This window comes from Nestor notabilis, unplaced genomic scaffold (genome assembly GCF_000696875.1).
Source record: "Nestor notabilis isolate BGI_N333 unplaced genomic scaffold, ASM69687v1 scaffold22252, whole genome shotgun sequence".
Lineage (NCBI taxonomy): Eukaryota > Metazoa > Chordata > Aves > Psittaciformes > Psittacidae > Nestor > Nestor notabilis.
Genome location: NW_009919048.1, coordinates 43,031 through 60,626, shown reverse-complemented (window position 1 = coordinate 60,626; position 17,596 = coordinate 43,031). Strand labels below are relative to the sequence as shown.

The 17,596-nt window shown below is 41.8% G+C and overlaps 1 protein-coding gene across 1 annotated transcript; it reads left to right on the top strand.

Moving 5' to 3' along the window:
• Positions 1–5: 5 nt before the first annotated feature.
• BLMH (bleomycin hydrolase) lies at positions 6–17,295 on the top strand (the record flags this gene model as incomplete). The annotated part of the gene is made up of 11 exons (XM_010010059.1): positions 6–81; positions 470–579; positions 1,229–1,370; positions 2,606–2,694; positions 3,970–4,062; positions 7,837–7,992; positions 8,486–8,644; positions 8,744–8,811; positions 9,221–9,338; positions 11,682–11,751; positions 16,917–17,295. Coding segments are annotated over 11 exons (1,233 nt in total), but the record flags the coding sequence as incomplete, so codon positions are not given.
• Positions 17,296–17,596: the final 301 nt, after the last annotated feature.

Below are 17,596 nucleotides of genomic sequence, written 5' to 3'. Positions count from 1 at the left end.
AGGTGGTGCAGGACACGGTGCAGGTCTTCCAGCACGCCGTGCCCGCCGAGGGCAAGCCCGTCACCAACCAGAAGAACTCCGGTAAGGGGCTCCGGGAGGGGATGGTGTCATTGGGGAGCGGGGTGCGCTCTCAGTGGCTGGGGGGGGTTGGGGGGTGAGTGGTGGCTTCCTCTGACATCACTTCATCGGGCTTTGGAGCCCTGCAGCATCCTCTTGGGTTAGTAACAGTCTTTAGACTCCCAGCGTTTGCCTCTGTTCCATTCTGCGTAGTGCAAGATAAAATCGGTTGATTTTTACTGAGTTTGCAGTAAAAGGTCTCTGAACTCCCTACAAGCTATTTGGTATTTTACTATCCTGGCCAAAGCCTTGAGGCAAAGCTGTGTCATGAATCTTGTGTTTAAAACAAAAACGTTACATAGCTCTTGAGTGCAGACATTCCAGTTTAATCCTTGTGCCTTTGATCTCTCAGGGAGGTGTTGGATTTTCTCGTGTCTCAACGCAATGCGTCTTCCTTTCATGAAGAAATACAACATTGAAGAGTTTGAATTCAGCCAGTCCTATCTCTTTTTCTGGGATAAGGTACAGTAGCACAGGTTGCAGGTTATGCTAGGACAGCTTGTGCCAATTGGGTGTTAGTCTGGGGACAGGATTTCTTTTAGAAATGGACTATCTTAACAATACAGGTGGAAATCATGAGAACAACTGTCAAAAGTTACTTAAATCAGTATTTTAAAGACTGGTTAAGCAAAGTGGGATTTCCGGCCTGAGAAGAAAGCTGTCAAGTTATTAATCATAGAATCCTGGAATGGTTTGGGTTGGAAGGGACCTTAAAGCTTCCACTAGAGCAGGTTGCTCCAAGCCCCTGTGTCCAACCTGGCCTTGAACACTGCCAGGGATGGGGCAGCCACAGCTTCTCTGACACCCTGTGCTCTGCTCTCTGAGCTATGTCAGCTTTTTTCCCCCTAAAGGAAATGGAGAAATTCTAGGACTGGTTTGGGCCATGTTTCATGGCATAACTCAAGTCTTGCATTTCCTGTTCCCCTACCCTCAAGCTCTGTGCTAACTCCTAAATGTTTGTTCTGTAACAGAAAGACGTTTAAAGGATAAGTCCTGGAATGTTAGATGGAAAATAAGGATGTCAGTTAGGACTTCTGAAGAACTGAATACTCGGGAATTAAGGAATGCACGATATGTCAGACTTAAGAGTATTTTTTCCTGTCCATTTCAGGTGGAACGTTGTTACTACTTTTTAAATGCCTTTGTGGAAACAGCTCAGCAGAACGAGCCTGTGGAAGGCAGACTGGTGCAGTTCCTGCTCGCCAACCCCACGAATGATGGGGGACAGTGGGATATGTTGGTTAACATTATTGGTAAGAGCATTGGTCCCTTCTTGAAATGGCATGCTGGTTTGAGAACTGAGGAGTGAGATAGAAGAAATAATTTAGTTTGAGACCTGGGGGTTTGCTAAGGAGCATGATGCCATTAGTCACTACCTTTTTTAATCAAAGACCTTTTTCATGTCAGTTCATAAATACTAGGCTTAAATCTTGTGTGGGATCTTAACTCTTGCATATTGCTGGGGATAACAGAAGCTCAGATCACCAGAAGTAATTAGACATCCCAGACTTTCTGTTCAGTAAAAATATTCAATCCCCTTTACTTCAGTCATCAACTCAACATTGATTATTTATATCCACGTATATGGTAAGGAAAAAACCCATTGCTAGAGTTGGGTGTGTCTGCAAGGCAGGAGCAAAGCTACTTAGGGCTGAAGCTTGAAGATAGGTGATGGAAAGATCAGTGAGGGAAATGATGTGGAATGTGGCAGTGCTGGTCTTACGAAGATCCAGCTGAAGTGAGATCCTTCATACACAGATGAAGGAGATACTTCTCTGTGTCTAAATTACACTAGGGTTTGCTTTTGTGTTATGAAACAATGCGACACTTTGTAAATCAACAAGCCAATAATATAAGTTTAGAATCACAAAAGGAATTTGCTTCTTTGAAGCCTGGAGGTTACTTTTTTTCCCATCCACTTGTTACAAATATTTAATCAGGGCAGAGGAGGTTTTGGATGCTGCTGTTACACCCTGAACCTTATTACACTGTGTAATATTTGACTGGTGCCATAATGTAGGAAATAGTTGAGCTGCTGCTGGTGTCTTATAAATGTTGAGGTGGAAAAGAGGCTGGGAAGTCAGTCACTCAACCTTAAATAAAGTACATGGAATAATTTGTAAGAGGCCCAGTTCTTGAAGGTAATTCAGAGGTTTAATTCTCAATTAATTTTTTTTTCTGGTGAGAAGAGCTTCTTAAAGAGCACAACTTAATTCAACACCTCAAAGTTATAAATTAGATTATACTGAGCAGTTCAGGAATTCCACTTCTGGGGACCCCATGGAATACAGATCAGAGGTCAACATTCAGTCACAAATTAAAACGTAAACTTTGAATACTCATAACCTTTAAATAAGAGACTTTCCCTTGTAATCTCTGCACAAAACCCAAGTATGTTTAGTTTTTTCATGGGTATAGGCAGAAGCATGAGCATCTACTGTGTGGAATTAGATGATGGTTAATCTGTAGTTTTATTACTTTCATTTAGAAAAGTATGGTGTTGTCCCCAAGAAAAACTTCCCGGAGTCTCATACCACAGAGGCCACTAGAAGGATGAATGAGATCTTGAATCATAAGGTAAAATTGATGTTAAGGGGAAGGGATGAGGCTGAACCTGCTCCAAGTGTTCTAGCCACCTTCCTTTCTTTTTCTTGACTAAAGCATTAAGTGCATCTCAGCAACTTCACTTACTTCTATTCAAAAAGCAGCCTGAAGTCTCAGCAGAGTCTGTTAATCTCAGAACATGGAGCAGGAAGGTGTGTTTATGGCAGATGTCCACTGCTGGGCTTCAGTAGCTTCAAAGTACCCTACATGGGCTTAGTAGCAATTGTTCCTAAGCCTCACATTTCTCAGAAGTTAATTCCTGATGTGTGGCTGATTAAGTCTGTTAATGCAAAACTGGCACTTGGTGCCTGGGTGATTTTTTTTTCCTGTCCCCTTAGTATTTCATCTACCAGTATGTCAAGGTTTCTAGAGAATACTGCCAAATTTGATGGGAAAGATGAAAAAAAAAAGTATATTTTCAAAACACTGAATCTTAAAAATCAGCTTTCAGTTAGAAAGAGCAGCTTTGTCTGAAGGAATGTATCAGCTTGCTTCTTGAACTGCAGAAATGAATCTGGGAAGATGCTAGAGTAGGTACCTAGATAAAAAGGCAATTAAAGCTTTTTTTTCCTGTGAGCTGTGGTTAATTTTTCCCCATCTTATATGCTACATGCTCAGGGAAAAGTGCCTGCAGAAATCCACATAAAAAATGTAAAATATATGCTGAAAAGCTGAGACATAATGAATGGTGTTAATGTTATTCTAGTCTTGAACATGGCAAACCAGCTGGTCTTGAGGGAGCCCTGCTCACTGTTCCTGGCCTTATGGATGGTGACAGTAATGGGAAGCGTGTGCTGCTCTTGCTACAGTTCTGCAGCAGTGGGGAAATGCTTCACTCCTTTTATCAACCAAGAGATCAATTATGCATTAGAATTGCAACATAAATTTTACAGAATAGAGACAGTCCGTTCTGAGTCAGAGGTGATGTGTGTGGATATTGCAGCATCAGTTATGGAACTGAGAAATCCAGCTTTAAGAAGATCTGATGGCTGCAAGCTTCAAATCAGTGGTTGGAAAATAGTAATTGAGTTGAAACTATTTATTTCAGATTATTTTTTGTGATCTTTTAAATCATTTAAATCTTTTTAAAAGAATCAGTATCTGACAAAGGCTTCCGGGAGGGTTTTTCTTTTAATTTGGAAAGCATGAAGAGTAAAATAGTACTTGAAACAACCAGATAGGAAGTCCCAAAAACGTAATAGGTGGCACCTTTCATATCCTTATAATAAAACGACTCTCTTGAAACAGATGAGAGAATACTGTTTGCGGCTAAGAAATATGGTGGAAAGTGGAACAATGAAAGGAGAGCTTTGTGCTGCAATGGACACGATGATAGAAGAGGTAAATACACTTGTGTAACGTGAATCTTGTGGAACACCGGGCTAGGATGGATGAGATTTCTTACTCTTGTTCTGCAGCTAATGGATTATTCAAACCAAGTGCCTTTTGTTCACCTAACTAGCAGTGTTTTGTGTGGCAGAGTGCTTGGGGGTGTGGGTTTTTACAGTGGCTTCTTGTTTATCTCAGAGTTTTTCTAATACTTCCAGACAAATATCTTGAATTTATAGAATCCCAGACTATGACATTTTGGACACATATGCCCTTTCCCATGGGAGAGCAGCATTTTGTATCTTTGGAGAGCAAAATAGTGGGCTATCAAGCTTTTATAAGGAGTAGGAAAGACATTGAAAATTGTTTTCTGCTGGCTTTGAATGTAGAATCTTGCTGCACAAGTGTTGTTGCATAAATCCCCCACAAGAGAGCAGAAAAGAACAATGAAAGGGAGTTCTGTGTAAGCTGAACACAAGCCTGAGTCCAGCTGTGGACCGATACTGGGGGGCAGCAAAGGAAGGAATTGCAGCGTCTGTTCCCGGCTCTGTGAATTAACTCCAAATCAAATCGATTGGCAAGTCTGTAGTACACAGTATGTGGGTAGTGGCTGCCTCACACTGAATGAGTGACACACATCACTTTCTCATTCAGTAGTCCTCATACTTGATTCTTAAATAGTCAAAAGTAATTTTAAATGTTCAGGCTGGTTTAGTTTGACACAGTGCATTTTAAAAAGAAGGATCTGTTGCACTTGTTCAGTGCAGAGTGGGTTTAATGTCTGTCATTAGAGGACTCAAGAAATCAAATGGTTTGGTTATGTATGTTAGTTTTTCTTCACCCCAGTAAACATTAGTGTTAGGCTGAGCCTACCTTGGTCTATTTGTACAAAGCTTCAGATAGTTCCACTAATACACAAGTATTGATTAATGTGTTGAGTTGGTTTTTAGAAGTTTGCCTTTGCACTTTATGTAAAAACCTGATTTTACCTAATTTTACGGTTAGATTAAAAAAAAAAAAAAAACCCCAAAACAAAAACCTGAGTTGTGTGCCTTGGGTTACATTACTGAAATGAAGACTCTTAAGAAACTTCTTATGCCTTCAGATGAACAGTAACTCAGTGCTTTGAGACTACCCCAGTGTGTTGCCAAACAGTACTTAATTCATAAGTGAATTAACATGATTTACATCCAGTGTGTGTCCAAAAGTCCTTGGAGGATTTTACAGCAGACATCAAGAGCTTCCTGGAGATGTTCATTTTTAGGGCAGTGACATGCAGTTCACTGCACAGTGGCTCTTCACTTGTTAAGAGCATCTTGCCCTCCAGTGAGGGAGGGATCCTGGAACTGCCATTAAAGGCTTATTAACTGATTGCAGTTTGTTCTGTAAAAAGGTTGTGTTTAGTTTGCTGAGGTTAACACAGTGTTTTCTCCTGCAAGTGGTTTGCAACTTCTGTTGACTGAAAATAAATCCACTTTGTAGTTGAAATGTGCAATTGCACCTCTCTTGTATACTTTAAAACACTTAGTTTGAGAGTTTTGTGATCACTTGTTTCATGTGTTTATATGTATACAAGTGGTATTGCATCTGGTTTTGTATGTGGCAAAACAGAGCTTGGGTTTGTTCTGTGCAGGCTTACTTGCACAGCCAATCTTGGTTTGCTCATGCAGGGAGGCAGTGCTCTGACTAAAATGGGGCAGTCATACTGGCACACAAGATTAAATATTCACTCCAGAACTGTATAAACATTCTTCTTATCAAGCCAGTGCACAGCAGGTCAGCAGCTGAAATCAGTGCAGTGCATGTGATTGACTTTTTCTTCCTTTGTTGTTCTCCTTTGTAGACTCTTCCTTATCAGGAGTATCCTCCTTTTCCCTTCCTTGTTCATTTGGGATTTCAGCACAAACCACTATATCTTTGCCTTATCTTGGTTCTAGTTGTCATTGCAGTGATATAAGTCACCTTTTAGTTTAAGAGTCTGCTTATTTATTGATTGAGGAAGCTTGTGAGATCCTGAGATGGGCTGTGCTGGGTGTGGTGGCAAAACAACTGAGGGAGGCCATTCCCAGGCTCCACTGCCCCTGAGACTTCTGTCTCCATCACTTTCCTTCCTCTGGCTGGAGCCTGCTTGTGTTTTGCTCTCCTTTTAGGCATATTTTTTTCTTGCTTATTTTGTTTTCATAACCTCATCTCTCACCACTTGGGGTTAGCTGAGGTAACGTGGGTGTATCCACAGCAAATGCTGCTTTTTGTAAAGCAGTCTGTGCAAAGTTAAATATTTATAGTAGTTTAGGGATTTACATTTGCTCTTTAACATATTTATTGAGAGATAAATGTGAGAGTTCTTCCAGTGAAAACATGAAGCCCACACCTTTGTTTCAACCCATAATTAATCTCTTGGCTTATTTTCTTAAACTGCTTGGAGCATGAACACCTTTATTTGTATTTTGTGCACAGCCAAATAGAGTTATTTAGCAGGAGAACTATGCTCCTTTTGCCATCAGCACACAGCTAATTCTTAAGGAGCCTTAAGATCCCTATAGAACAGTTCAACTAGCTCTGGGTAGTAAGTCAGCTCTGGGAAAGGTATTTTGTGTCCTCTCCTATGAAAAGTAAGTGAGAGGAAGGTGTGAAGACAGCCTAGGAAAGCTGCCACAAACCAGTGCCTGGGCCCTAGTGCAGAAGGTGCAGTTGGGATTTGACTCCCGCTTCTCTTATTTAAAATAACCTGTTGGTTTCTTGCAAGGGGAAGACTCAGGACATGGACAGAGCTGGAGCAGACCAGTGTCAGCTGAAGTAAAACAGATTCAGACCTGTTTCAATATGATTGAATTGTCTGTCCCCAGAGTACCTGTGGCAGGTCCTGCTAAATATCTTTAGAGACAGTCATCTGGTTACACTGCCTACGAGTTAACACATTTTGTGATAAGCCCTGTGAGAAAGTACAGGAGAGATTAAGTACAGCTTCATATTCTGATTTATAGGGATGCTGATGACTTGAAATCTGGTCAACTTTGTGTGCTAAGAAGCAACAGAAAGCTGCCATCTGTGAAGGATGTCACAGTCGGCAGGCAGGGATCTTGGATGAAATTAAATAACCTGCCAGCTCAACCCTAAACAGAGACATTGTCAAACATATTAAAAAGGATGGGAAGATTATTCTAGGCTTTTGAAAAGAAGCAGAAGTCCATGCTTGAAATCCAAATGATCATTACATGAACAAAGAGATTAGTACAGGGGAAACACTGGGGTGGATTGCTTTGCTATATGCATGGTAGAAGGACTGGTTTGTCTTTGCATGGGGCAAACCACCTGGTGGAATAAGTGATGCTGAATGCTTAAGCCTTTCTAGGACCAGTCTGATAAAGTTTCTTTTGCACTGGGAAAGTATCTTGTTGAAGGAGCTTCAGAATTATGAATTGCTGGCATGAGACTGGGCAGTGTATTGGCCTTGGCTTTGGCTGTTGCAAACCTGGAATTTGTGTTCAACCTTGAGCTTCTGTTTTGCCTGAGAACTTGGAGTGTGAGAATAGAGAGAGATTCTGGTTTATTTCCTGTGGCCTTTCAGTTTTCCTTTTGGACTGTTGAAACACTTAGATTTCCAGACCTGAATGCAAGTAATTCATGTGTATGTGTTTATTCATCTTCTTCAGAGGTTGCTGCTAAGATCCCGTTTCTCCAGTTGGTTCTGACATGGAGAAATCCATTCCTCAGTGGCATTGCTGGGGTAGGAGAGGCATTGCTGCATGTTTCAGCAGGTTCACAGCTCTTTGCTTCTCTGGGCAGGTATTCAGAATAGTGAGTACTTGCCTGGGCAACCCTCCGGAGACTTTCTGCTGGGAGTTCCGGGATAAGGAGAAGAACTACCACAAGTATGGCCCCATGACACCGGTGCAGTTCTACAATGAGCATGTGAAGCCTTACTTCAACATGGAGGACAAGGTGGGAATGCAGAAAGGCTTTCCAAGCTTCCCAAGATGTTTCTTTGCTGCCAAGCCACCTATTTCCACTGTTGCAAGTGTACTGTCCACCCCTGTAAGCCATATGTGTTGGGTGCTACACCCACAAGTTAAAGATGTTTATTCTCCTCATTCTCCTGTTAGTGCTCTACCCACCAATTAGCTCTGATCTTATATTGCACTTCCATGATGGTTTTGTAATGATGAGATGTGTAATGATCTAATCAGTCATAAACTGCCACGAGACAGCTATCAGAGAGCAGGAATAACATGCAGAGCTGCTATGCCAGTTAGGAGGTGAACTAATAACAAAACCAAATAAAACCTTAAAACCCCTGGTATTTCAGTCAAGTGGCTTGTTTGCTGATGGCACAGACAGCTGGGAGCAAAGCAACCCTCTGAAATCCAGCTAGATTCACTTCTCAAAGGCTTTAGTTAAGTTGCACCCTGATTTGTGACATCTTGGGTTTTGGCAGATTTGTCTAGTGAATGATCCTCGGCCTCAGAATCCATACAACAGGCTGTACACAGTGGAGTACCTGGGCAACATGGCAGGAGGGAGGAAAACACTCTACAACAACCAGCCTGTGGATGTCCTGAAGAAACTAGCTGCAGCATCCATTAAGGATGGCGAGGTTGGTTTGTTTTTCTCCTTGTGGATGGCTCGGGGCAGCCCTTGTGATGTTAAACTGGCTGGGATATGGCCCACATGTGACTCTGCTTTCTATTTGTAGGCTGTGTGGTTTGGCTGTGATGTTGCAAAGCACTTCTATAGCAAGCTGGGAATCAATGACTTGAATATGTAAGTAGACAATTGAAATGGAGTAGCATTTGGGATACTTGGTTAGGACATAAACAGTCCTTAAGCTGCTTAAGAAACTAATTTGTACAAATTTGTATTGTATACCCCCCAAGAGTATATTTAAGTAATTCAGCAGCAACAGAATGTTTTTTCACTTGTTAGCTAAACTCTGAATCCTTTAAAGTGCACAAGTGGTTGTTAAATATTCATACTCATTTGAATTGTTTCATACTTGCTGACAGAAACTCCTAAAGAGGTCAGGTTTTGCATTTATTCTGACACTAAAAATAGTTGAACTTTTATGCCTGTGCACTGGCTCCTGGGACATAGTTTACTGATTTCCTGGTGTACTACTAGTGAGAACCCTCCCTGCACCCTTTTTGATACTGCTTATGTGCCTTCCCAATAGATACAATCATGAGCTGGTGTTTGGTGTCTCCGTCAAGAACTTGAACAAAGCAGAACGGTTAATCTTTGGGGAATCCATGATGACCCATGCCATGGTGCTGACGGCTGTCACTGAGAAGGTGAGGCTCCCTCCTCAAGTTCTGACACTTTCATGGATGTATCTGACTGTTCTGGAAGCTTGTTTGCGTTCTGGGCTCATTCACGGTGTTCATGTGTGCCACAGCAACCCTGGGTTGTCTGTTCTCCCTGTGGTGTTTGAGTGTTCAGAACATATTTAACAAGGAGGGAAGAATTTGTGGCAAGTCCAGGACTTTTTTCCTTCTGCCCACAAACCTTTATTGGAGAAAGGGAAAAGAAGGTCAGCTTCTATTTTTAACAAACCAGAAAACCTATGTTAACTGATTTTTAAATACAGATTCTTGATGTATCTTGCGGAGCAGGAAATGAAGCATCACATCAAGTGTTTCGTGCCATGTCCCACTGCATGAGTTAGTCTTTTTTTACAGCATGAAGCTCCTCCTGTTAAAATGCCAGTAGGAGGCACTTTGCAATGGTCTAAACCTCCTGCAACTCTGGCATCTGACCTCCCTGACCTACTCATAATTAGGGAAGGAAAATGGTGTCCAAAATAGCCCTGTGGCAGACAGTAGGCTGAGATGAATCCTCAACTAAATCGGCTCCTGGCAGTATAACAAAGCACATGTGGAGTAAAAAGAACCATGTGAAATCTTACAACTCGGGGTTATCTGCAGTGTAGTTTTCCATTTATTTCCAGAAGCTGTCATTAGTAAAGTTTCTTTGAAGTGATCTTTTCCTGTCCAACATGACCTTGGCTTGAGAAGCAACAGCTTGCACAGAACTGAAAGTTTGTTTGAGCTCTGGAGTTTGAGGAACGGAGATGGGAATGCTGAGTCAGAACTTCTGAGTTACTTTTTACAACTCAGTGTATTATTTCTACTGTTCTGCATTCTGAGCTCTTAACATTTCTAGCTTGTGTGTCAGATTGCATGAACGCATCTTTAAAGTCATTGGTTTTCCGTTAGACATTTAGAATGATACTTTTCTAGCATTTAAAACCTATTATCTGTTCACAACTGAAGCCTGTCTGTTTGTACTGATTGTAGCCAGTTTGTGGCTGTGTTTCATTGCAGCTATAGTCTAGGGTCTGTATTTTTAAATTCATTCTTTTACATGCCTAAATGTATAGTTGCATAAACTGTGACCTGATTTCTTAAAGAGACGGATGTGTATCAGATCAATAAGGATGGTATCTCTAAAACCAAAGATAGTTTAAAAGAAATAATCCTAAAACAAGTTCAGCATTTCGAGGCGTTTCCACATTCAAAATGGACCAGGTTATTTCTACTTTTTATTTGAACATGTTGTCTTCTATTAAACCTTAATCTAAAGGAACTCTGATAAACTGAGTTATAAAATGTAATACCTTGGATTTACCTGCTTTATAAAAAAGCTTTGAAGATTTAAAAAATCCTATTACAATTTTACAACATAAAATTGATGTGGATTAAATGCATCTCTTGGTTCAACTTGATGTACATAAATGTGTCTGATGGCATCAAGAGCTGGCTTATCCCTTGTCTGGTGACTCTTGTGTCACATTTGAAGGACTGTCCTCTTTTTTCAAGTGAGAATAAAAGCAATAGTAATATTCCACTGAATAATAAAAAGGGATTTATGGGGTGCTTTGCAGGTTAGCTTTTTGTATTAGAAAACTATTTTTGTAGCAAAAGAATAACTATTCTTTGGTTCCTCAAGGGACCTGCTGTTGCCTTGTGGGAGGCTGCTTGAAAGAAGCAGCAGTTCACTTGGCACAGCGAGCCTATGAAGCTGTTTTTGGTGCTTTTCTGTACTTGGTAGATTTGAACCACACTTCAGGTATACCCAGTGCAGGCTGGAATACTGCACACTCCTGAACATGAACTCCTGCACTCCATGCTCATTAGAAGCCTTGTCTGTCTTTCAGAGCAGCAGACTTGGAGCTGTGTCCTTCAGCTACATCTTGAAGTGTTTGTATTTGCTCTTACTGTTACTGTTATAAATTATTAGAGATGCTTTGTTGTCCTTGTTCCTTTCCTCTGATTCCTAGTTCAAGCAAGTTGCGTTCTGCATTTCAGAAGGCCCCATGAGAGGTCATAGGGAAGGCTGCTTAAATTCTGTCAGTTAGTTAAGTCCAAAATCAAATTTAGTTAAATTTTCTGGTGAAAATAAGTACTTCTTGCAGGGCCTCTTCTAGACCACATTTCCTCCTGTAAGCAGGTAGACAAGTATTTTAGGAAATAGCATTTCTCCAACCATTATGAATATTGTCTGAAAGTTATTGATGCCTTTTGGGAGTGGAGCTCTGTGGGTTGCTGGTGCTGGATTTAGACTTGGAAGGGTTGGCTGCTACAAACTCGTGTGGTCCTTCACTACTGAATAGCCATCACCTTGTTTTGTCACAGGATGGGCAAGAAGATGCATTTGAAAAATGGAGAGTGGAAAACTCTTGGGGTGAAGACCGTGGTAATAAAGGTAATTTATAATCATGGGAGCAGAAAGCTGAACTTGGTGTTTGGGAATATGGAGGAGGAAGGAGGATGTGCTGTGTGTCCTTCACCAGGACATGCATGAAACAAGCCTGCAAACACATGCAGATCACTGACTTATGGCACTGTATTCCTGGAAGACAAACATTCCTCACTTAGATGTGATCTGTAACTGAGTAAATTGAATGTAAACATTGGAGAAGCAGGAAGTGTCACTGGATAAACCTGACACTGTGGCTGCAAGTTCAACTGGAGAGGCAATTGTGGGTTTGGGAGGTGGCCGTAAGTGGCTGATGCTGACAGTTCTTGGCAGACAGGGCATTTGGTCCCCAGGGGAAGGGGACACAGTTAACAGGCTCCCATGCTGGAGGCTAGAACTGGAACTCTGGATACAGTTTAATGATACAGGCCATGTATTGTCTTTATAGTGTTTGACAGTCCAATAACTAAACTTATCATGTATGGGAAGATACTGGTAGAATATAATAAAGGATTTATAACAATAAATACTTCATTATAACTGCAGTCAGGCCTTGGCAGAGCACTTGGGAAAAGTGGAGTGGAGGGAAACTCCATGATTTTAGTCATCCTCTATCAGGGCAGGCCGGATGCGGGCTCGGGCCTGGCTCAGGCTCACTGATGAGCATGCCGTGACAGACTCCAGTGTGTCCCAGGGCACAGCACAATAGTCATTGCTGACCACATTTTTCTGCTGCACATTAATTCCAAATGTTGTGCTTACAAGATTTGGTATGGCTGAAATTTCCCAGGATGTCTGGGTTTTCTTCTGGGAATAGACTGTTTTTGGAAACCTCTGGTTTAGGAAGTGGTCTTGTTCATAAGCTTTGGATACCTTGCAAACAGCTAACTGAAATGTAAGATATTCTTGCAACAGTGTCTTAATTGATGCTCTGGCCCCTTGGTGCTGCAATAGTGTCTGTTCTGAGTTAGCTGTGTGCATTCACAGCAAAGTATTCCAATAACAATCTTCAGTCTTGACCAAACAATGAAACTATGTTGATGTGCAGCCTTCAAGGCTCATCAGTGTGACAGTAGTAAAATGTACTTTGGAATGTTGGATTAAGTAGAGAAGCCAAGTAGTAAAAAGTAGCATCAAAACTTTTCTTGTCTCCAAAGCTAACTAAGGACCTTTATTGTATAACAGAGAATATAAAACATAAAAATGGCTGCTTAGATGTGCTCTTACTGTCAAACACTTTGAGACACTCCAGATAATCAGTTTGTGATGTTTGATGTTGCTAGTGATAGTGGAATGCTTCCAAGAAGGAAGTGCCTTACTCGGCTTGCTTTACAACCACTCAGTGTGGACTTAGGTTTGTACTCCAAATGTTCTGGAGTTCACAGGTGTGTCAGAGCTTTGGCTGCGCTACCAATACATGCTCCTTGGCCAAGGTTGAGTTGTTCTTTACTAGACCTGGAGAAAGATTGGCTCCGTTTCAGGATACTGGCTGATATTCCCAAACAGTGCAGTGGGCTGAAGCCTGGCACTGCTTGCAGGAGTTGTACCTGTGGAGCTGTGACTGAACAGCAGCAGTTCTGTGCTGGTGTTCCTGGGCTGGAGCACCAGGGAATGCTGTGATGGAGCTGAAGAGGCTGGGCGGGGGAGGGGGGGGAGCCATGTTTGCATTTTTGGCTTTCTTCACTTCAAGCATGTAATCAAAAACAAAAGATGAAAGTTACAGCAACTAGAAGTGAATAGTGCAGTGCCTCAGGCTTCAAGTTAGAAATAACACTAAGCTAACCCTGTTCTCTAGTCGTCTTTTAGGATTACTCTGAACTTGTTTGCCAGCTTTGTAAGCTTAATTTGCTGCTTGGTTTTCACTAACAGTTTATCCTTCTTAGACATTCTCTTTTCCAAATAGAGATTCACCTTTTAAATGGCTCTAAAAGAACTCATTCTTAAGAGGAGCTGGTTGTTCCTTTGAGATCTAATAGGACCCTGCCTGTACTTAGTGTGCATGTATTGTGTGCATGGCATCTGTGTGAACTCTGGGTTAGTCACTGTCACTTATCTATTCTGTGCTGGTAGAGACACCACGGTCTCTGGAAAGTCTTGCTCACTGCTTATGTTTTGCTTTGGTTAGGGAGTTGCATGGAAAAGTGCCTTGAGAGAAAATCCCATCAGAATTAGGAAGCTTGACTCTGTTTCAGAGTTATTTTTGTCAGGGAGGTGAATCCCTGAGTGACTTTCTTGGGCATGACCAAACAACCCACTGTGGAGCTAAAGGCAGCTGTACTATCCTTCAGAGCTCATTTTTGGATGTTAGGAGAGGTAACTTGGTAGAGTTTCCTCCCCTTTCTCCTGCTTTTTCACTCTTCAGTGTCCAGTACTAACTGGTGCAGGAGGTGAGGATTTGTGCTCTGTCCTAGCTCTCTTGCTATGCCACAGAATCTCTCTGGCAGTGATTTATTTTTAATCTTATCTGCCTTGTTAAGGAATTGGGCAGCTGTGTTTGGAAAAGTCCAGTGCAGAAAACCAGAATCCACATCAGTAAAGAGGCCAAGAATGATGTTAAACTTGGCACATCCCAGCTGAGGCCCAGTTGGGTGTGGGGGATACGAGTAAGCCCCAACTCTGTTATTTCTTGGACACAATGACAAAGGGCACAGCCCGCAACAAACCACCAGAGACTGGGCTTTGAGTCATTAAAAACCAAGCAAACAAATGACTTGGCGTTGGTAGGAAGTGGAACTGTGTTTTTCACATGGGGTCCCTCTTGCTTTGCTCCCAGTACAGCCCAAGGTGCCGGATACCACCTGCTTCCCCAGGCTTGGTTGGTGCAGGCCGGGAGAGCCTGTGGCTCCTGGTTTGGGTATCGTGGGATGAAGTCAGTTACATGCTCACACTTCACAGTGCGCAGAACTGAGTGCTTGTAGTAGCAGTGCTTGTCTCAGAGACAGGGAAGCCCTGGGAGCAGCTGAGCATTGATTGCCTCTCCTAAATACTTAGTAATTACATTCAGATCTGTTGAAAAAGTGTTTCTTGGAATCCTGTCTGGTTTTCCTCAAGGAACGAACACAGCTGCTGACAACATCACTTGTTTTTTGAGGTAAAAAAGTCACTGCCCAGTCAAACGCTTGCTTTCTGTGTTTCACTGGCACTCTGTCAGCCATGCAGGCAGATGCAATTATCCTGTGTACTCTTTTGTTCTGACACAGGACATTATTACCTAGCTTTGAACCCTGCTTATCCCAACGGATATCTCTTTTTGAAACCAAGCACAAGAGGAAGCCTAGGTCACCTTATCACATCCAGCTGATAGGGGTCCATCTGCTTGTTTTGGCATGAAAAGAACTTTCTTGTGATACATCTCCAGCTAGAAGTCAGCTCCCTTTTGACTTTTTTTCATCTCTTGCACTAGCTGTTACATAAATACATACATAAATAAATACATAAAGGATTTAACTGTAGACATTTAGTGGCTGTATTTGTATATGTGTGTATATATCATCCCATAAGTACACTATGACAGAAAGACACTGTTAGTTTGTTCTCCAACAGAGGAATTGCAGCACAAGCACAAAGCGGCTTGTAGTAGTCCTCTGGGAACTTTCAAGGGCTTTCTTTTCAGGTGCCCAGATCCCAAGTTATGGAATAATTTGCAGGCCATTGATCCTCAGCTGAGCTCTCCCTGGCCATCAGCTGGGCAGTTTAAAATGCTTTTCCTTTGGGTAAGCTAGAGAATGTGGACCAGCCTGGTACACAGAGGAGTACACTTCGTAGGCAGGTGCTGTGTTCTGTTACAAGGTGCTGCTGTTCCAAGTTCTTTTCAGTATTCTGGCCTTAACCTACAACTGGGTTGAGTAGAGGCAATAGATCAATTTCCTGAGGTGAAACTCCACTGGGTACCCTGCCTAGAAGTGCAGTAAACTTTCCTGGTTCTTTTCACTTCTGCCCATTACCTGGCTGCAATGCAGGGCTCAGGCTGCCTTAGGTGTTTATACATACTGCATGTAAAGTATGTATGTCTGCTTTTAATGAAGAAATTGATAATGGCTTTCATTGTGACACTGGGCTCAGGCCTTCTCAAACAGTGTCCTTACTTATTTGCATGTTCTGAAGTTCTGCTTCACGCTTCCTCCTTGTTCAGACACTGTGATCCTAATCAGCACTGTCAAGCTTTGAGATACAGGATGTCAGCAGCAGAGTTCATTATCCTCTCAGGGTGCAATTACTTGTTGGCTCTTGGGAGTGAGAGGTTTTTGTGTGTCCCAAGAACTCATATCCTGAAGAGAGAATAATCAGGGCAGCTCCCTTTGGCAGTGTTTCCAAAATGGTTCCTAGCTCGGATTATAGTTGATAGGGTTTTTAATTTATGGGAATTATCTGATCTCTTGCTTTAGAAACAAGATGCTGTAGATAGATGCATTTATTGTCCATATTCTTTAGACATTTTCTTGTTTCATTTGATTGTGGGATGATACTGTATAAGGACATGAGGAACTTTATTACATAAAGCCTGCTCATCTGTCTTCTAAATGCTTTCTTTCTCCCAGCCTCTCTTTATTTTCAGTTCACCTTGAACAGTTTGTTTCCAATAGCAGCTTTCTGCTAAAGCATGTCATACTCTCAAAGTGACTATTTTTCCCCCCATTTCAAAGGCTCTTCACTGAAATTGTCAGTACTATATTAAGGAGAAAAAAATTAAGATTTAGTTCAGCCAAAGTGTGATTTAGGAGGTTTATGTTTGAGGGGAGCAGATGGCCTCCTCTTACTGCAAGAACTAAACCAGTAAAGTTTTCTTAAGCCACAGATGGTTGGATATTCACCTAGAAAATTTCCCTTTTCTTAACAAAACCCTGGAAACATCTAAAGCCAAGGACTTAACTGCCTTAAATGCCTTTGTTTTAAGGCATTGCAATTCACTTGAATATTCTCAATGCCTGTTCTAGCAGAGGGAACGTAAATGATGAACATTCTGGGTCTTGTTTTTCCTGGCAGGCTTTTTGCCCGGTCTTTCAGTGCACATGAAGTACATCTGGTTAGCCTGAAGGTTAATTTCTTTGCCTTGAGAGATACCATATCTGACTAGTCCTGTTTAACACATCATACACAAGTGAAACTTGTATCTGTGACTGCTTCACTCTGGTGGTGGTGGTTCTCTTGTAATGAGCTGTTTTCATCTCCAGGTTACCTGATTATGACTGATGACTGGTTTTCTGAGTACGTGTATGAAGTGGTGGTGGACAAGAAGCACGTACCAGAAGACATCCTGGCGGTGATGGAGCAGGAACCAATTGTTTTGCCAGCGTGGGACCCTATGGGGGCTTTAGCCAAGTGAATATTTGCCTCTTAACGGTCAACCAGAAGTAGATGCAATAGAGAATTCCAGTGGTTGGAAGCCATAGCCAAATGATAATGTGACCAAGCCCTCAGCATGGTCCATATTCTTGAAATGTAAGTTAAGGATCATTGGGAAATAGCGCTTTACTGACTCGCCTGAATGAAGCTCTTGGACAGGCTACTCCAAAAGCCAAAAAGGGGAAAGGCAAAACCTCATCATGGAAAAGTATTACAAGTGCTGTCAATGGCACTTTGATTTCACTTGAAATTTTGAATAGAAATCACTATAGTAACTTAGAATTACTTTGACCAGTGTTTTCCCTAGAAAAGATGGCCATTGAAGGCCCTTTAGAATTGCCAGCTAAGTGATTGTTAGAACAAATACATTGAGATCCTTATAAATTCACCATCTGTGGTCTGACTGGTACCGTAAAAGAATGCCCAAAAGATTTTATATATTTACACTTTCACATGTGCTGAAGTTTTGGAGGGGAGGAAAGAATTGAAACTGCTAAAAATTACCTTT